A 21,171-nucleotide genomic window follows, 5' to 3' on the forward strand; every position below is an offset into this window, starting at 1 on the left:
AAGCCGAAAGCACAAGAAACATTTTGGTTTGATCGTTAACAGGATCCTCTGTGGGAACAGCTTCTCAACTAGGACCACGAGCAGCCTTGCGACTTGGAGCTTCGACGTTCCAACCACGACCTCCTTTGTTCGGCAACAGACATTGACCTCTGGCTCCCAGATCGCCTTTGCATGCACAAGTGTGCACTTACCACACAACTACAAGCCGTGACCGGAGCCCAAGCACTACAAAAACACAGTTAGTGGCATAGTGACCGTCATCTTCCTGCAGTCCTGCCGCGGTTTGAATCTTGTAATCTTTAGAGGGACATTTGCCTTAGCAAGGTGCTGTAAAAAGAATTTTAAGTTGGTGGAAGACCAACAAAGTTGAGAGCGGGGCTCTGGATCCATATCAAGAGAGTGAAGATGTCGGTGCATACAAGTAATGCTTATATGCAGCTCCCCTCCATTACTCCCAGGACAGGAGGTTGTCACCACAATGTCACACAGGGCCAGCTTCCAGCACACTGAAGCATTACTGATAAATGTCTGCAGATCCAGGCTGGTGTGAGAGTCTTCTAAAGGTGAGTATCCATCGTAATAAATAATTCAACTTCTTTCAGACTGTGTGTTAATTCAATTTTGGACATTGCCCTCAGCCTGGCTTTTAGAAAGGATGCTACTTAGTGGCATCAATATTTCTGCAATTTCTATTCATGCAACACATTCTAGAGGCCCATCCCACTAATAGAATTACACTGTAGATTTCAGACATTCGTTATTCAAATGGATTAAACTTTCAAGGCTGTGAAACAACATGGGAGAAGGTCAGGGAAACATACCCTACTGACAGTCCTATGGCCACCATGAACCCTTGCGCAATTCTGTATTCTTCTGGAGAAAATGTAGTTCACTAAAATGTAATTTATTTTAATTACCTTGCTAGACACCCATTATACCCTAACAGTATGATACAAAGGTAAAATGTAGTGTGATCCAAAAGTCAGAGCCAGTACCCTATACCAAATTCCTTATAGTTTAAGTCCAATGCTACTGGAATTAGTAGGTTAAACCTCATTCCTTTACTCATACATGTAAAGGGCAAAATATAATGGAAATTGTGAATACTGATAAATACCTTCATATTTGATTCGACTATAACCTGGATTCTGAAGTTCAGGTAGCTGCCCTAAAATTAGAAGAAAAATGTGGCTCCTTAAAATGGTGAAAGCATGCATCGTATGCTAGCTTCCAACACAAAGACACTGTTAAAGCAAAAACTGAACGGCAAGAAATGGGTAGGCAATAGAAGAACAAGTATTTTTTTGTTCATATTTTATCCACATACACGAAAATCGAATATGTATCAAGTGAAATGAAATTAGAACAACGTATGCAATTACAGCTCTAACAAAGGTCCCTATCATAAAAACATAAGATTATAGTCGTATAAAACAAATGCCACTTTAACATTTCAATCTTCTGCAGCCACATTGGTTTTTTCCAGGACCATGCACCCAATATGAGGTCTACAAGGAAATTACCCCGGTCAGACAATAAAGAGCATTACGTTTTGTGACAATATTCTTTAGGTGGGAGGCTAGGACTGGTTCCACCTATTGGATTTACTGTTTACACCCAGATCCCTGAAGCGTGCCTCTGAAACTCTGACCCAGGACTCAACAGCTTATCAAGCTGTGGATGTTCCCAATACTTGCACACAGATCTTTTACTATGGGAATGGTAATTTCTTTTCTGGTTTAGCTACAACAACAAAAACTTGACAGTCACACATCTTCAATTGAGAAAAAGATACAGAAAATATTGATTGTGGTTTCTACTCAACAATATTTATTTTGTAACACAATGAGACAGCGGTCAATGGGATTCACTCTGTGCTTAACTTGTAAAGCACAAGTATCAGTGCCCTAAGTTTTGCTCAGAAACCAAGGGGCGTCACTATCAAAGGTTGGGGTGACAAATACCAAGGCTGCGTAGTCTTGTTTTCACTTTATGTCTCTTTAATCCACCACCAAACTCTCCCTGCCTCTTTATCTTTTTTTTTTTCATCCCTGTTTTCTTTGTCATTATTTTCCATCTTTCACTCATCCTTCCTTTCCCTCTTTTTATTTGCTCTGGATCAAAGGCTGGTGAGGAAAAATAAGTGTCAGTCCCCAAAAATGAGCACCAATGGACACACCACCTGCAACCTCCAGGTCAAATTAAGAACTAGATTCAGTCTACACAAACTTACTGAAGATATTTATGTGTGGATATGCAGTATGCCTTTTTAACTAAATCAAGTTGTATGTAATATAAAAGATATGTTTAAGCAAGGGCAGTTTTTATTTTTTTTAAAAGAGTTGAGGAACTGAAGGTGAAGGGATACACAGTATAGGCTAATCACTACCCAATTTCATAAATCACGCAGACTTAACAGAACTCATTTCCTCATTCTTCAAAAGCATTGACAAACCCATGATCACATCTGCCTCCCAAATATGTAGCCATGGGACAGTGACTTATGGACTTGTATTAGAGCGTCAACTGCTGCATTAGCGTGCACATCAAGCTCTGCTCCTTTTACATTTGCGTGTAAAAGGATACATTTGCATAGAAAATAGTGGATGCTCATAAATACCTTCATATTTGATTCGACAATAACCTGGACTCTGAAGTTCATGTAGCTGCCCTAAAAGTAGAAGAAAAGGACAGCTCCTTAAAAAGAATAAAATCAACCTACAATATAGATGCATCTGCCATCATTAAACCATTAGTAGCAATTAAACATTGAGCTTTATATAGCACTACCAGTCATGGAATGATAGTGACTTGCCAAATTGTATGCTTAAACATGATTCTCACGTTGTACAAAACTTCAAACCCTTGTACTTTGAAACACCATAAATTATCACACCAAAAACACAATGAAGAATTAATGGATCTGTATCTCATAAGCTTTATTTTCTACCTTCTATCCCCATCCAGAAGAGAAGATGAAAGGAAAAGTTTCTAGAAAGGTCTAATTGTATTATTGGTATTTCAGGTAAAAATTGCTCAAGGTTTGAGAAGTTAGAATATGAATGGCTGAACCTGAAGACAGCCACACATGTCAACTCTTCATACTTGGAGATAATTAACTGGCAAAGGGTCCAAAAAACTGAAGTGCATAGAAAGTAGACATATATTTAGTGCCACCTATTTAGAAAAGGTACAGATCTAGAGAAGGGGAAGGAAAGGTGGTAAGGGTTTAATATGCTCAAAAACAAACATTTCCTTCATGCAGTATTTCGGTTTTCTAGGTTCTGCCTGTTCACAATCAATTTGAAATGCCCACACTGCAGGCACAAGCACAAAAAGCACTTCTCCAACAGGTACCTGGTGTCAGCCATGCCTCTTTGAACATCTTCCCACCCAATTAGTTTGGAGTCCCCATTCCCCACTTTCTAATCTCAACGTCTACTTCTGCATTTCATATTGGCACCCATCACATACTCAGACGATGGGTTTTCTTAAGGAGAGAGAACTAAGAGTAGGGGTTAATACCATTAAGGTAAAATAATTTCGATGGAGTTTTGGCTCTTGCCCTTTTCCAAGTGGTTGGGGGCTGGAGTCTACGGTTCTGAAATGTAAGAGCAGGAAGACCATTTATGCCATGCAAGGCTTGAAGGAAACAGATCACTGAGAAATTCCTAGTCAACACCTGCATGTTTCTAGGAAATTGCTTGCAATAAGTAAGGATTAAATGATTGATAAAAACATGGTGAGTATCCCAATGAATGATTTGTCAAAATCTCAAACTGGCACATGCCTCTAGAAAGCCACAGAGGATGCTTTAGCTCTGGTAGATTTAGAAAGACTATGTGGAGGTTGTGCCTCTGTTTTGTAGTAGGTCTTGAATATACACCTATCTATATCCACCTGGCAATCATAGCATTCACCACCTTGCTACCTAAGTAGAACACCACATTTTCTGATACAGACTAACCTCATATTCCTCACCTTGTGAATTTCTCCAGGCATCAGACTGGATCTGTAAACATTTGCTAGCAATTCCCTCATTCGATTCAGCGTTGGGCTTGCCTCATCGCATGAGGCAACGCTAGAACCCCCATATATGCACTACCTATGCAAAATTGTGTCAGTTTCTTTCTGTTCGAACTGTCGGACATACAGCCATGGATATAGAATATGGCAGTGTGCAATTTTCAGGATCTTATTAATGGACTGAAAGAGAACATACCACAGATGGAAAGAGTCGGTGAGGAACATAATCTGTACCAGAAAAGATGTTACAATAGGTAGGAAAGTTGCTCTTCTGATAAAGACTTCTTACTGCAGATTCCTCAGCTTGTGAAGGGATACTAAAGCTATTCCTCTGACCTACCACCTGGATGTACACCCAGGTGGTAGGTCAGAGGAATAGCTCAGACCATGAAATCCAGAACAGATCGGGCAAAATGTCTATCGTGACACGGACTGTCTGGGTAGCAGTGCTTGGTGAACATGTGGAGGCACTCCCACGTAGCTGCCTGGCAGATGTCCAGAACAAAGCACCACGCAGTCTTTGCACCTTTCGTTCTTGTGGAATGGGTCCACAATCCTGCTGGGGGTTACTGTTTTTGCCAGCCTATTGCAGTTGTATCACAGGCATCTGAAGTTTGCTGACTCGCCCGGCACATATAATGGAGATAAGGTATGCAGTCTTGATGGTTAGGAGAGCGCAGCTCTGCATTGGCTTGAAGGAAGTATACATCAGGAAAATGAGTACGAAATTACGGTCTCATTGGGGCATGATAAACTGTGCTGTCCAGAATAAATGGACCAGTCCCAATACCTTTTTTAGATCACTTCCCCACCCCAGTTCAGACCCAGCCATATGCAAATTATTCTTGACCCTGTTCCTTATGGGAAAAGTACAGCCCAAACTGCCAGGTCTTTCGTAGACCGGAAACAAGCATCCTGGGCCTGGTTTCGGGGTAACACCCCTCATCAGCCAGGCTAGCTTGAATCCAGTGGCAACGTGAACAAGTGACCCACGTTTGGGCATACCCTGCCAACTGGGTCTGAACTGGGGTGGCGAAGTGAGCTAAAGAACAATAATGGATTCAACCCAGATCTGTGACTGGGGGCGAGTGTATGAAAAGTTTCAGCACTCCGTCCATCATCTCCTTGTGTTTGCTAAAGAGTCCACAAAACCATCTTCAGGACTGAGTGATGAAAACAAAGCCAAATGGACAGACCCTTGAAGAACTAAATAAATCATCAACTAATCAAATAGAACACCATGTTTTACTTTTGGACCTACTGTTTAATGATTACCTTCAAAAAACACATCACAACTGGTGATCTGCAGAGGAATGGTTAATTTAGTAAACGTAAAAAGGCAGAAAGATAATCCATAACTATCACTACAGCAAGGCCTTACAGGGCTTAAGAAAGACATCACATAATAGACATTAGAACATCACACAACTGTGCATTCAAGGGTTGAATGTCGAGAGGAACACCTGATAAACTTCTTTCAGCGTCCTGCATAAAGTTTTAGTAGATGGATGACTGGCTGCTAAGAGGACTTCAACCACTTCAGGAGGCAAATCAAAGGTCCAAAATTGTTGCGGTTCCATCTCCAAGTATGGAAGTGTAGGTTGCGCAGACTCAGGTGCAGAACCCTTCCCTTCTGTTGCGACAGGTGATCCTTTCATAGGAGCAGCTAGATTGGAAGACAGATGCTCCGGGTTCCACACTCTCCTCAACCAGTAGGGGCCCTATGAAGACATGGGCCTAGTCTTTTCAGATCTTTGTTATCAGTCTGGGCTGGAGAAGTAGGAGTACAAAGGCATTGAGGTGTCCCGAACCCCAAATCAGGCAGAAGGAGTCTCAAAGCAAGAGCTGCCTTGGAACTTAAACTTGAAAAAGTTCAGACACTCCATATTCTCTGCTGAGGACAAAAGATCGTGCCAGGGTTCTCTCCATGAAAGGTGTCCTGTGCCACCCCCGAGTGCAACTACCATTTGTGATCCACTAGGCAACGTCAGCTGAGTTCATCTGCCCTGGTGATTCAATATCCTGCCAAGCACTAGGCAATCACGATGCCCTGTGCGTTCAGCCACTTTCACAGATGTAAACCTCTCCTCGCACAGAACCCACACCACCCTGTTTGTTGCAGTATTACATGGCAGTTGTGTGGTCTGTGAGAACCTGTACCTTACCAGTTTCACCATGATGGCTATCCGTGCCGAGCGAATTGCACGTAGCTCCAGCAGGTCGATGTGGAGGCTAGTTTCCACTGATGACCAGAGCCCTCTCCACCCCTGCAAGGTGGCCTTTCGAGTAAACAAAGCATCCGTCACAACCATTAGCTCCGGGTAGGGTAGGGAGAGGGATCTGCCAGTGGTCTAACTGCTGTCAAACATGCACCACTCCAGGCCTTCGATAGTTTTCTCTGGCATTTGGATGGACTCCGACAGATTCCCTTCGTGCAGAACCCACTGAGACCTCAGCTCCCATTCCAGAGCCTGCATGTGCCATCTGATGTGGTTCATGAGAAGGATGCAAGAGGCCTAGAAGCCTCAGAGCAGACCTCACTGAGACACAGGTCAAGAGTAGAAACTTTAGGATTATAGCCTAAATGTCCTAGAGTCTGAAGAGCATCGTATCCAGGATGGCTAGGATGAAGTGGAGCTGTTGTGATGGAGTCAGGTGTGACTTCGGCACATTGATGGAAAATCTCAACAATGTTAATAGGCTGACCATCATCTGGAGGTGGTTTAGGACTACTTCAGGTGAAGCTGCCTTCACTAACCAGTGCCAAGGTATGGGAAGACTGGTATTGACTCTTTAGTATGACTCTATTCAAATGAAACAGTATAGGGTTCCTTGGAACAGAGCTTGGATCTCGCTCATCCTACGAGCTGACGTGATTGGTACCAAAAAAGCTGCCTTCCAGGAAAGGTGCTGCAAGGTAGCTTTATGAATGGGTTCAAAGGGCGGACCCATTAACTTCGATAGCACCAGGTTCAGCTCCCAGGGAGAAGGCTGACGCACTGGAGGGTACACTTTTGTCAACCCTTGCAGGAAGTCCTTTACAGCTGGTAAATGGAAAAAAGAAGGTTGTGACAGTGTCCGCCTATACGCTGTTATAGCGGCTAGATGCACCTTAATAGAATTAAATGTTAAATCTGCTTTTGCCAGATATAACAAATAAGGAAGAACAACTTCTTCCTGACCCTTAATAGGATGATGACCATTTTGCATGCACCACAGATAGAAGCGCTTCCATTTACAGGCATAAGAATGTCTCGTGGAAGGTCCTCTCGCTTCCTTCAGGATGGACATGCAGTCCTGTGGCAATCCTAGATGGCCGTATTGTATGACCTCAGGAGCCATGCTGTCAAGCTCAGTGACAGAAGGTTGGGGTGATGAATCCTCCCGTTCATTTTAGATAACAGGTCCGGCCTGCATGGCAGTCTCTTATGAGGAGCCACTGATAGATGAAGCAGGTCTGTGTACCACCATTGTCTCGGCCAGTCGGGGGCAATGAGGATCATTGTTGTGCACGAGTGTGTCAGCTTGCTCACCACTTTCGGGATCAGCGGAAGAGGTGGAAAAGCATACACAAATTCCCCTGACCAGTCTATCAAAATGGCATTCCCTCTTGTTCCTGGACGGTAAAACCGCGAGGCGAAGTCTTGGCATTTGGTGTTTTCGTCGTCCGCGAACAGATCTAAGGCGGGAAGACCCCAAGACTGGAAGATTCCTTCGAGCACCTCGTCGTTTAGAACCCAGTCCTCTCCGTCTTCGAAATGCAGACTCAGCGCGTCCGCCCCCACATTCTGTTCTCCTGGGAGGTGGATCGCAGTGACCGATAATTTGCAAGCCAGAAGCCAATGGCAGATGCGCTGGGCCTCCAGTTACAGGGTCCGTGAGCGTGTTCCCTCCTGCTCGTTTAAGTAGTACATTGTGGTGGCGTTGTCCGTTTGTACTAGTATTGATATTTCCTGAAGCGAGGGAAGGAACGCTTTGAGAGCCAGGTGGACTGCTCTCAACTCCAGCATGTTGATGTGATACGTACTTTCTTTGGGAGACCACAAACCTTGCACTTGGAGGTGACCAATGTGAGCCCCCCAGCCTTGAAGAGAAGCATCGGTGATCAAGGTCTGAGCACGAGGAGGTTGATGGAACAGAATTCCCACCTGCATGTTCCGTTTCTTTGTCCACCAAGGAATAGAAGCTCGAGCTGTTTCTGACAGAGTAATCCGATCGTCCCAGCGAGCTGACTGTTGGTCCCACTTGTCCACCAGATCCTGCTGAAGAGGACCCATCCGAAGCCTGGCATTCGGGACTAGAAAGATGCATGGGGCCATCGAACCTTAGCAGGGAGGCAATCTTTTGCACTTTCTGAACCTTGTGGCGAAGTACCAGCTGGCACTTTTGGGTTATAGAACACTGTCTCCTCTGAAGGAAACACTTTTCCTACCTCGGAGTCTAGAAGAGCTCCTAGGAAGTGAATCTTCTGGGTGGGTTGTGAGACTGATTTGCTGAAGTTGACATGTAAACCCAACCGGTGACAGAGCTGGATGCAGGTTTGGAATTGATTCCTTACAGCGTCTGGGGAAGGACCTTTCAGTAGCCAGTCGTCCAGCTACAGGTACAGGAAGACTCCCCTTCGGCGTAGAGCGGCCGCTACTGCAACACACTTTGTGAATACCCGGGGAGCTGACTTCAACCCGAAGGGCAGGACCTTGAATTGGTAGTGAGAGGTCCCCACCTGGAACCGCAGGAATCTTTTGTGTTTGAGGTGCACCGGGACATGGAAGTAGGCATCTTGGAGGTCCATCGAACACATCCAATCTCCCTTCCTGAGATTCGGATATATTTGGTGAAGTGCCAACATGCGGAAGGAATATGCTACTTACCAGTATGCATTTGTTCTTGGCATGTAGGGCTGCTGACATTCATATCTGTGCATAGATCGCCGCCTAGTGTTGGGTCCGGATGATTGCACATTGTTGTCCTGGAAGAGTCTTCGAAGTATCATGAGATAGGTGGCTCCTCCCTCGGACTACAGCGCGCATGGGCATCCTCTCCATCCTCAGATTGTTTTTTTCCGCCATTGGGTTCGGATGTACTTTCCTACACTCCAAGTTCGGAATCAAGAAAACTCTTTCTAAAGGCCAAAAGGCCTCTGTCGAATTTGTTCAGCGCTCGGTACCGATATACTTTTTCAACATCTGTTGCAATCCGGTCGTCGAACATGCGGAACTTTTCTTTTTTGATGTGCAGGTGGAGCGTTCTCAAGTCGGGAATGGGCCTGAATTCTGCCTTTTGTCCCTTGTTTCTGACCAAGAAATATCGGGAGTACACTCCCTTCCCCCTCTGAGCGATCGGAACCCTCTCGATGGCTGATTTTTCGAGAAGTATTGCTACTTCTTTTTTCAAAAGAATGAGTTGATGACTTAAGCTTGGCCTTGGGGGGACGGGTGGAGGCAGGTGTTTGAAACAAGGAATATGCTACTTACCAGTATGCATCTATTCTTGGCATGTAGGGCTGCTGACATTCATATCTATGCATAGATCGCCGCCTAGTGTTGGGTCCGGATGATTGCACATTGTTGTCCTGGAAGAGTCTTCGAAGTATCACGAGATAGGTGGCTCCTCCCTTGGACTACAGTGCGCATGGGCATCCACTCCATGCTCAGATTGTTTTTCGCCATTGTGGCAGAGATGGAGTGATACAGTAAGTGATGACCATGCATGAGAGTAAGTACGTGAAGTGTGAATGCTACAGCTGCGACAGGCACCGGGGAGGAGGGAGGGCGATATGAATGTCAGCAGCCCTACATGCCAAGAACAGATGCATACTGGTAAGTAGCATATTCCGTTCGAGGCATGTGGGCTGCTGAATTCATATCTATGCATAGAATACATAGCAGTACCCTCCCTAGCGGCGGTTGCCCGTGCCAGCTGCAGCAGTCTGAAAAAGTGTTTTGAGAACAGCCTGACCTACAGCTGCTTGCTGTTTTGAGTGTACATCCACGCAGTAGTGTTTGGTGAATGTGTGTATGGTGGTCCATGTGGCTGCTCTACATATGTCCTCTAGAGGGATGTTACCTAGGAATGCCATGGATGCCCCCAATTTGCGTGTGGAATGCGCTTTGGGGGGGGACAGTTAGCGTGCGTTTAGCCTTTTGATAACAGATTTGGATGCATTTAACAATCCATCTGGCTATGCCTGATTTTGAAATTGGGTTGCCCTTGTGCTGTGGAGAGAAGGCAACAAACAGCTGTTTAGTCTTTCTGAAGTCTTTGGTCCTGTCAATGTAATACAAGAGAGCCCTCTTGACATCCAGTGTGTACAGCGCCCTGTCTGCCACGGAGTCAGGATTTGGGAAGAAAACAGGCAGTTCAATAGTTTGGTTGATGTGGAACTGTGATACTACCTTGGGCATGAATTTGGGGTTGGTGCGCAGCACAACCCTATTAGCATGTATTTGTATGAAGGGCTCCTGAATAGTGAGCGCTTGCAGCTCGCTAACCCGCCTGAGCGAGGTGATAGCCACCAAAAAAGCCACTTTCCATGTGAGAAACTGTATCTCACAAGAGTGAAGAGGCTCAAATGGCGGGCCCATGAGCCTGGTGAGGACTATGTTGAGGTTCCACACAGGCGAAGGCGGGTGTCTTGGAGGGATGACCCTTTTGAGGCCTTCCATAAAGGCTTTGATGGCTGGCACTCTGAAAAGGGACAGGCGCTGTCTATTTTGAAGGTAAGCCGCCATGGCCGCTAAATGTATCCTGATGGAACTGTACGCCAAATTACTTTTGTACAGGTGCAGCAAGTAAGCTATGATGTTTTGCGTGGAAGCATCAAGCGGAGCTATGTTATTATTGGAACAATAGATAACAAAACGCTTCCATTTGGCTGCATAGCAGGCTCTTGTGGTAGGACGCCTAGCCTCCTTTATGATGTCCATACAGGCAGGGGGCAGGTTTAAGTAGCCAAACTCTATGACTTCAGGAGCCATATCGCAAGGGTCAATTGTTGCGGATCTGGGTGCTGAATGTCGCCACGGCTCTGAGTGAGGAGACTGGGCGTGAGTCTGAGGCGTTCGTGGGGCACCACGGAAAGCTCTAGGAACGTGGTGTACCCAGGGCCGTTTCTGCCATTAGGCAGGACTAGGCGGCCGCCTAGGGTGACAAAATGGTGAGGGCAGCATTTTTTTGTGTGTGGCACTAGTCTGGAAGGAGACAGGAAATCAATCATGCAGTGGAGTCCGAGTGCACTGTGCAAGCGCACCTGCTGTTTGCAATTGCTGCCTTGTGACATCATGATGTTGCGCAGACAGTTTAGAGCCGAGCGGCACACCCTAGCATAGTGGCGGGGCGGGGGGCAGCGCGCACCGTAGCGTGTGTGTGTAGAGCAGGGTGCGGGCCCGGACACACTGTGTAAGTGTGAGTCCCCAGGGCCGTCAATCTTGTAGCGCTGGACAGCGCTACCAATGACGGCCCTGGGGAACATTTTTAGCCAATCCATGAGCAGTTCTTCAGCCAGGGAGGGCAGCCCAGTGACGGTGACGCGCACGGCACACCAGTGCCACCATCTCTCTCGGCGCGCGCGGGGGACGCTCGGACTGTGTGTGTGTCGGCTGGCGCGCTGCTCCCCCTGTGATGGCCGTGAATTCAATTTACCATAATTAGTATAGTATACTGCAGCTGCCACCCTGCTGCTGCCAGTGCCACACACAGTCTTGTTGTCCGGTCCCGACTCCGTCTCCCGCCGGCCCTCCAAACAGCACAGTGGTCGTGGGCAGGCCTGGTCGTGGGGACATACGTAACGTCGTGACTGAGCAGTGCACGCACCGGTGAGTCAGTCAGAAGGCCGCTGGCTGCAAAAATTAAATACATATTTCGGATCGGATGCATTGCATGCAAATTCAATTGCAAATGAATCATCATGTAATAATGACTATGTTCATCATCACTCAGGCCTGCTTGCTAATGTTGTAAATGAGGCGGCGGCGGGCGGGTGAATCATTATCTGTTTCTGTTATCTCCGAGCCAGTCCGAGCCCGTCCACTCCTCACGGTCACAGCCGGAGTGGGCCTGGCTGGCGCAAAATACTGAGTGAGCATGAGCAGGGGTTAGGTAGCACTGACGCCGGGTGTCTGAGTGAGGTTTGGTTTGGATGGTGGCACGGGTGGGGCGGGTCTGTTTGTTGCAGCAGGCCAGGCAGGCTAAAAAGATCTGACACTGATTTGAAATCATAAGATGGCGGTGGTGGCGGCCCCATGTCCAGGCCTCCGGCCTGTGACTGAGGTGAGGTGATGATGGCTGATAGAATCTATCTCCATGCATGTGAGCGAGGCTGGAGCCTGGAGGAGTAGTAGGACACGGGAGAGGGGGTCAAGGAAGCACAAAGAGTGTGCAGAAGAAAGAGCAGAGGACCCCTTACCTTATTTATGCGTTTTTATATAGCGCGGACTTTACCCGAAGGTGTCAGAGCGCTTCACAATAGGAACAGAACTGATACATGAGAACATTACAAGTGAACAAATTACAAAAGCAAATGTTACATTAAATGAGGCAAAAGTGACAATCGTAAGCCAACAAAATACAAGAGGTAGCAAACGGTGCATTACAGGAGGAAAAAGTGACACGTGTGCAGGTTACAAAAGCGTACAAAGTAAACATAGAGGTATAATACTGCAATAAATGGAGGACACTCAAACACAAGAACAAACGTTACGTAGGCACTGGTGGCACTTGTGCAGACATCGAAAGCAAACAAAATGTAAGAGGTAGAAAACAGTGTGTTACAAGAGAAAAGTGACGTGTGCATGTTACAAACGAGTCCCAAACACAGGTAGAAGGATAATACTGCAATAAATGGCAGACCATCTAATGCATTTATTCTTCTAGCCTCGATGACGGGGGAGAGAGTGATGGTAGAAAAAGGGAGGGGCGGCATTTTTCAATTCTCGCCTAGGGCGGCACAACACCTAGAAACGGCCCTGGGTGTACCACGCCTGCCTCGCCCACGTTGGAGCAACCAGGATTAGTGTCATGGAGTGTTGCCTCAGTTTGCGTGCCACTAGCGGTATGAGTGGAGCTGGAGGAAAAGCGTACGCAAATTTGTTCGACCAGTCCATCCATATCGCATTGCCCTGAGACTGCGGGTGTGGGAACCTGGCGGCGAAGGCATGGCATTTTGCGTTTTCGTGTGTGGCGAAGAGGTCTATTTGTGGATGACCCCACCGCTGGAAGTATGGTTGGAGCACTGATGGGTGTAACTCCCACTCGTGCATTTGCTGACTGTGTCTGCTGAGCAGGTCTGCCATCTGGTTGTCCCTGCCCGGGAGGTGTTCCGCCATGAGAAAGATGTTCCTCTGAATGGCCCACTTCCACATGCACTGTGCTAGGTGTGACAGTTGTGGAGAGTGTGTCCCCCCCTGTTTCTGAATGTAATACATTGCAGTCATGTTGTCCGTCCGGATCAGCACAACTTTGTTGCAGAGATGCAACATGAATGCCTTCATCGCTAGAAAGATTGCCATCAGTTCCAGTAGGTTGATGTGCAACCTTTGCTGCTGTGGAGTCCATAGGCCCTGCACTGTGTAATGGAGGATATGCGCTCCCCAACCCTGGAGAGATGCTTCCGCTGTTAGCACCAGCTGTGGCACAGGCTCCTGGAACGGTTGTCCCTTGCAAAGGTTGAGTGGGTTCCACCAATGCAGAGAGCTGAATGCACGACCGGTCACCAAAACTAGGTATTTGAGATGTCCATGAGCCTGGTTCCACTGGCGTGCCAAGCATTCCTGAAGCGGACGCATGTGCAGCCTCGCGTGAGGGACTATAAAGATGCAAGAGGCCATCATGCCGATGAGCTGCATAAACACCTGTGCTGGGAGTGAATGTTGCGGCCTGAATCTTTGAATCAGAGTTTGCATACTGGCGACCCTTGCTGAGCTGGGGTGCGCTGTGGAAGTCAGTGTGTTGATCTCTGCGCCTAGGTACTGACGTACGTGGGCAGGCTGCAGATGAGATTTTGGGTAATTCAGGGAAAACCCTAGACTGTGTAGAAGGTGTATTGTACGGGACATGTGGTCGGCACACTGCTGGGCCGACTGCGCCTGGACGAGCCAGTCATCTAGGTACGGATAGACGTGAACGTTTTGCCTCCGAAGATGCGCGGCCACTGTCGCCAAACACTTCGTGAACACTCTGGGGGCAGTAGTGACCCCGAAAGGCAAGACCTTGAATTGGTAATGCTGTTCGTTGATGGTGAACCTGAGATACTTCCTGTGACGTTTGTGAATAGGAATGTGGAAGTATGCATCCTTTAGATCTAAGGTTGCCAGGAAATCTCCTTGCCTGAGCAACGGGAGAACTTGCTGCAATGTGAGCATGTGAAAATGTTCTGAGAGTATATATTGGTTCAGGGGCCTGAGGTCCAAGATGGGCCTGAGGGAGCCGTCTTTTTTTGGTATGAGAAAGTACAGAGAGTACACCCCTGTTCCCTGCTGTTCTACAGGCACGAGTTCTATGGCCCATTTTTGTAGGATGAGACGACCTCCTGCTGCAATAAGTGCATGTGCTCTGCGGACATAGGACGGTGTCTTGGGGGTATGTTGGGTGGAGTGGAAATGAGCTCCAAACAATAGCCGTGTTGTATAATTTGTCGCACCCACCTGTCTGTAGTTATGCTTTCCCAGACTGGCAGGAACTGCTGGAGCCTTCCCCCGACCGGGGTGGTATGGTCGGGGGGCAGTGACAAGGCGTCACTGCTTGGTAGTGGCAGAGGATCTGGCATTATTGTTTCCACGACCTCTGCCCTTGGTGTTGTTTCCACGGTATCCACCTCTATTGTTCTTGGTATAGGTGGATTGTGAGCCCCCTTTGTTGTACTGAGCCTGTTGCGACGCCTGCCCCCTCGAGGCTCCCCTGCTACCGGAGCGACGAAAGGAACCGCCCCTGAACTGCTGAGACTGCAGAGCCCCCATGGATTTGGCAGTGTCAGTGTCCTTTTTAATCTTCTCAAGTGTGGTGTCTACTTCTGGACCGAAAAGGAAGTCAGGGTTGACAGGCTGATTGAGCAGGTTTGTCTAGATTTCTGCCTTAAAACCAGCGATGCGCAGCCAGGCATGTCTCCAGAGCATAACGCTAGTGTTAATAGCCCTAGCTGCTGTGTCGGCCGCATCCAACGCGCACTTAATGGACGCGTTGGAGATTAACTTTCCCTCTTGTATAAGCATTTCTGCTCCCTCCTTATATGTATCTGGAAGGTGTTGAAGGAGTTGTTCTAAAGTGTCATAATGTGCCCTGTCATAATGTGCCCTGTCGTAACGTGCCAGCAGGGCTTGTGTATTGGAGATCCTCCAAAGATTGGCCGCTTGAGCAGCCACCCGCTTTCCAGAGCCTTCAAATATTTTTGATTCCTTGTCCGGAAAAGGAGCATCACCCGTAGTCTGGGAGTTCGCCCTTTTGCGAGCATTAGCCACCACCAAGGAGTCCAGTGGGAGTTGGCCCTTGATGTACGTGGGATCCACGGGCGCAGGCCGATACTTGCGCTCAATCCTTGAGTTGGCCACTCTTGCCTTGGTGGGCTCCCTGAAAATGTCACTGGCATGCTTGAGCACACCTTTTAGCATAGGCAGAGTCTTAACTGAACGTTCAGACGTGGAGAATGTATCAAAGAGGAAGTCTTCATCCACTGGGTCAGCGTGCATATCGACGTCGTGGTTATGCGCTGCCCGTTCAATGAGCGCGTTAAACGCGGCAGTGTCCTCAGCAGGGGAAGTTTTGACCGCAAATGACAGTGTCAGGGGTGGTGTGAGGGTCATCAGGGTCAACAGTGTCAGCCCATGGCTGTGACTCATCCTGATCCTGGTCCACAGGGTAGTTGAACTGCTCCTCATGGTCACCCTCATCGACGTCTTCAGTGGCTGCAGTGGGTGAAGAGGGATACCCCTGTCTATAAGAGTGTATAGGCTCAAAGAGAACAGGAGAGGTGGCGGAGTCTCTTTTCTTCTTGAGCGGAATTTTGTATGCCTCCATAGGTGTTTCAGGCCTGATTGTCCGCTTGTAGGCGGTGAGCCTGCCTGAATCGGAGTCGATGAAGAACTTAGAATGTTCGTCGTAGCTTGGAGGCTGAAATTGAACAGCGTCGGTCCGAGGGAGTTCAGATGTGGCTGCGGGCGCTGACTTGGAAGAGGCAGCAGCCTTAGGCCTTGCAGTCGGGGGGAGGCCGAACTTGATTGGAGCCGAAGACATCGGTGACTGACCAATGGGCGTGGAAGACTGAGCTTTGGATCCGACAGACTCCGAGTGGTTCCCTTGTTTGTGCGACTTCGTCGACTCGAGGCGTGGCATCGGAGCGGGGATGTTGGCACCGGTGTCGGAGGTCTGTCCCTTCGAGGCGGTTTGACTCTTCGATTCGAAGGATTTGAGCAGGTGTGACTTTTGTGCCTTCGGCTCGACGGCCTTTTTGGCTTTGAGCGTCTTTGAATGGTCGCCATCTTTGGACGCGGCCTTTGACGTCGACTCTGACGTGAGCGTGATGTGTTTAACAGCAGACACGGTCTTAGCCGCTCCGACTTTGGGGTCGACACCCCCTGTCGGCTCCGAGGGGCGGAGCACCTTCGCTGACTTGGACGGCCCCGAAGTCATCGATCCGATGGCCGTCTCCGACGGTTTCGGTTTCGATTTCTGCCCACTGGGCTTAGGTTTCGTTTTCTCCACCAATGGCGGTCCGTGGACCAATGGCTCAATGGAACTGTCCTTAGTCCGGCCTTGAAGCGCGACTATAGAACGGGGTTGTAGATCTTGGCTAAGGCCTTCCGGCGATGCCTCGACCTGAGCCGTGTAAGAGACTGAATGAGGCCCCGCTACTGCGGTTGGGCCGTGTTCTTCGCTGGAGTCTTCATCTTGGACGTCGATCTGTTCGTCGTCCACGTAGAAGCTGGAGTTATGTTCTGACGCGGGGTCCGAAAGGTCCGGGTCGTCTCCCAGCACATCCGCGCTGTCGTCGCCCCCGAAGATGTTCTCGGGTTCCGGCGCTGATTCACGTGACTATTGTCGGGCAGCGCGTCTAAGGCGGAGAGTTTTCTTCGACCTGAACTTCGAACAGGCCATACAACTGGTCTCGTCGTGGTCCGGAGAGAGACATTTGTTGCACACCGGGTGCACGTCGATGTGTGGATATTTTGAGTTACAGACGGGGCATCGCTTGAACGGGCTCCGTTCCGTCTTCAATCTGCGACGGGCCTGTGGCGTGGAAGACGAGAGGTCTTCCGAAGTCGAGATAAAAGCACGGAAAGCTGAGAGCACCGAGCGAAAAGACAATACCGACGCCCCTAAGGCCTTTTGGCCTCGAAGAAAGAGTAACTATAAGAGATTCCGAACAAGAGTTAAGAAGTACATCCGAACCCAATGGCGGAAAAAAACTATCTGCGCATGGAGTGGATGCCCATGCGCACTGTAGTCCAAGGGAGGAGCCACCTATCTCGTGATACTTCGAAGACTCTACCAGGACAACAATGTGCAATCATCCGGACCCAACACTAGGCGGCGATCTATGCATAGATATGAATTCAGCAGCCCACATGCCTCGAACAGACAGTACCCATTCCAAAGTGTAGTCAACACCCATCTGTCCTGAGTAATGCTTTCCCACTCTGACATATGATGCGCAATGCTTCCCCCCACTGAAGTGGTCAACGGCGCTGAGGGAAGGAAGAACTCATTGCTTCTGCTGGGACTTGTTGGAATTATTTCCCTGGTGTTGATTTCCACTTCCTCTGGAATTTCGCTTGCCTCTGAACTGGGACTTGCCCCTATTGGTCCTGACCCTTCTGCCATTGAGGGGTTTGAACCCTCTGCTTGGAAGGGCCCTTGTTGTAGGAGTGGTACTTCCTCCGAAACTCTTTTTCAAGCCCTACGGCCTTAAGAGTGTCCAACTCTGACTTCATGCGTTGCATTTCCTCATCCGTGCTTGCCCCAAACAATGATGTACCCGAAAAGGGCAAGTTCACGATCCTAGCCTGAGCCTCAGGTTTCAAGGCTGTCAGGCGCAACCATGAAGACCTTCTCGCCGTCACTCCATGCGCATAGCCATGCGCTGCAAGGGTAGCTCCATCCGCCGCGGCGCTTATGATCTGATTGGAGACCTGGCTGCCCTCCAAAGGAATCTCCTCAAAATCTTTACGGTCCTCTTGAGGGAGCTTCTCAATGAACCTTTGAAGAGAATCCCACAGGGATCTGTCATACCTCCGCAGAAGGGCTTCCGCATTAGAGACTTTGAGAAAAGAGGCTGAAGTGTTGCAGACTCTTCTCCCCCACGAATCTTGTATTTTGCTTTCCTTATCCGGAGGCACTGTGGATGAGGAAGCTACAGCACTGGATTTCTTCGCCGCCGCAATGATCGCAGAGTCTGGTGGTGGGTCAGACCTGAGGAAGAGTGGATCCTCCTCTGGCGAGCGATACTTTTTAAGAATCCTTGCTGGGGCGGCCTTTATAGTCGCTGGAGTAAGGAAGACCTCATTCACTGGATCTATGATTCCAGGTACCAACGGCAGCAGTGGCTTGGGCGCCGTTCTATGATGCAAGGTTTCAAAGATCACAGAAGTCTTGACCTGTGGAGTAGTCATGGGCACTCCGTTTCAAAGCACCCCTGCCCACAATGTCTTGAAATGTGAAAATGTCGTCTATAGGGGATACTCTTGATGGAGGACTGTCCGTCAGAGTCGGAGAATAATTCCTGTGAGAACAGGTCATAGATGAAGTAGTTGGAGATATGCGAGCCCGTCTCCTAGACCTCGATCTTCGCCTACTGGAGCGCACTCGGGAGCGCGATCTCTCCCTGGGTCGGGAGACTTGTTGATCCAGATGAGCTTGCAACCTGGCTGCGGTCTCTGTCTGGAGCCCAGTGATGCAGAGGCCTACACCATCTCGGAGATAGCCTGATGGAAGGAGACTTCTGGGTGCGCTCTCTCACTGGTGAACGTGCCGGAGGAGGCAAATTCGTTTGCCCATGCTGCAAACGAGCAGAATGTCTGGGCCTCTCACTATCTGAGGAGTAGAGGATCACATCTGAAGATCATCCACGGTGAGACCGGGAGCCCGAAGAGAATGATGACAAACTCACCGGACACCCCCCTCTGCGTCTGGAGGTAGACCTTGTGCGACTTCTGGAAGCACGTTCGTCCGATACTCTTTTCCTCTTGGCCGGAGGACTCCTATGCACTGAGGAATGTTCCACCTCCGTAGCTGAAGCCGATCTGGGGACCTCTGCTGTGGTGTTAAGGCATGAGCCTGATCCGAAGGCTGACTAGCTGTTTCCTGAGCAGTCTGCCCCGAAGGGGACCTCCCCTGAGATCTTAGAGGAGAGACTTTCCTCGAAGATGTATCTTTTGACGTCGACCCACGCTGCTGCGACAAAGATGGGGACCCTCTCGACGTCGAACGCAGTTGACCAGGCGTCGACGGAGGCTGCTTCGACATCGAACGTCGATGCTGTGACGTCAACGGGAATCTCCTCGACGTCGACCGTTGATGGTGTGACAGCGACTGAGGATGCCTCGACGTCGAGCGTCGCTGGCCAGACGCCGACGGAGGGTGCCTCGATGTTGAACGCCGATGACCAGGCGTCGACGGAGAGTGCCTCGACGTCGAACGCCGATGACTAGGCGTCGACGGAGGATGCCTCAACGTCGCACGCCGTTGACTAGGCGTCGACGGAGGGTGCCTCGACGTCGCACGCCGATGACCTGGCGTCGACGGAGGAAGCCGCGAAATCGAAGATTGGTGATGATGCTTCGACGACGGCTGGCTCTACGTCGAGCTCCTATGCTCCAACAGAGACCTTTCTCTCGACGTTGCACGCCCCGTAGACTGCAGCGGAGGTACCTTACTCCTCGACGCTGAAGTCTTCATCGTCTTCGCCGTCGCCGACGGCCTCTTACGCCGATCCAGACGCCGAAAGAGAGCAAGTCGGGACTTCTCTCAACTTCGAACGCGTCCTGCGCTTCTTCTGCCTCTTAGGAGACCTACCTCTCTCAGAGAGACCATAAATACGAATTCTCTCCCTATCCTTGAGAGTTCCATTTGATAAATTATTGCAGCGTTCACAAGAACTCGCAGAATGAGAATCAGGGAGGCAGAGGATACACACAGGATGTGTGTCAGTCTTGGCCTTCTTCCCACAGGAAGGGCAGTTGTCAAAGAGAGAAGGCATTTTTGACAGAAAAATTCCTTTTTTCAGATGCAAACACACTATGCCCAAAAGACGTTGAGTGCAAGTAAAAATTGTAGAAATTCTCTAGTATTTTTTGACAGAAAGTCAAAAAGAAAGGGAGCTGTTGAACCAGGGTCCTGACTGAAGGAGCCGGAAAGAACAACTGACCTAACTGTCACACCTGAGGCATGATGGGAAGCCAGGGGTCATGGCTGCCTCACAGTAATCCTAATTCTCTTCCAGGGGTATCCTCATCGAAGTCATAAGCACACCCACCCGCCTCCCCAGGTAAATGAGTGGTCTGTTCTATGACTTGTGGTTGAGCCCTGACTTCAGGGTTATGCAAAGGACAACTGACCTAACTGTCACCCCTGAGGCATGATGGGAAGCCAGGGGTCATGGCTGCCTTAAAGGCACGGTGCCAGTTTTTGTTGAAAATGGTTTCATTTTCTATGCTATTGCTGTTCAATGCAGCATGTGGCTAACAATGTATATTTATTGGCAATTTACAAGATTTAGGAGTCTTTTGCTCATTACACAAAGTTCAAGGGCTATTTGACCTAATGTGTTTTTTTGTTTCATTGCTAATTCAGTATATGTATGATTATTTACATTGTTTAGCCTCATTTTTGGGGCTGCAATGGTGTGAGAAAAAATGATATATGTGCATACATATTTGTGGAGCTATTTATATGTAATTTACATATATATATATATTTTTATAATATTTCCGGGGGTCCCCGCACGTGGGTGGGAATATTCAGTGCTTATTACTATTGCTGAGGATCCCCTGGAAGAGAAACATAGCTCCATTTCATGACCTGGAGCACCCATTGGTCCGACGTGATGCTCCTCCAACCACCGACCGGGCAATCGTGTGCCACAGAGGACAAATGAAAGTGGTTTTGCAGTCCCTGCATGAGAAGGAGATGGTTTCTTGGTAGCACGTTGCCCCTGGAGAC

The 21,171-nt window shown here is 48.7% G+C and overlaps 1 protein-coding gene across 16 annotated transcripts in view; it reads right to left on the bottom strand.

Moving 5' to 3' along the window:
- The window catches only part of VEZF1 (vascular endothelial zinc finger 1), a 305,190-nt gene that overhangs the window by 114,392 nt on the left and 169,627 nt on the right, over window positions 1-21,171 (bottom strand). For 13 of the 16 annotated variants that reach the window (XM_078679758.1, XM_078679761.1, XM_078679755.1 and 10 more), the window contains 2 exons: window positions 2,621-2,671; window positions 1,118-1,168 (listed from right to left, as the gene is read on the bottom strand). In XM_078679758.1, the coding sequence (XP_078535884.1) occupies window positions 1,118-1,168; window positions 2,621-2,671 (102 nt within the window). The remainder of the gene's footprint in view (window positions 1-1,117; window positions 1,169-2,620; window positions 2,672-21,171) is intronic. The other 3 variants (XM_078679756.1, XM_078679753.1, XM_078679751.1) reach the window with 1 other exon arrangement.

Source organism: Lissotriton helveticus, chromosome 3_1, assembly GCF_964261635.1.
Source record: "Lissotriton helveticus chromosome 3_1, aLisHel1.1, whole genome shotgun sequence".
In the NCBI taxonomy this organism is placed as follows: Eukaryota; Metazoa; Chordata; class Amphibia; order Caudata; family Salamandridae; genus Lissotriton; species Lissotriton helveticus.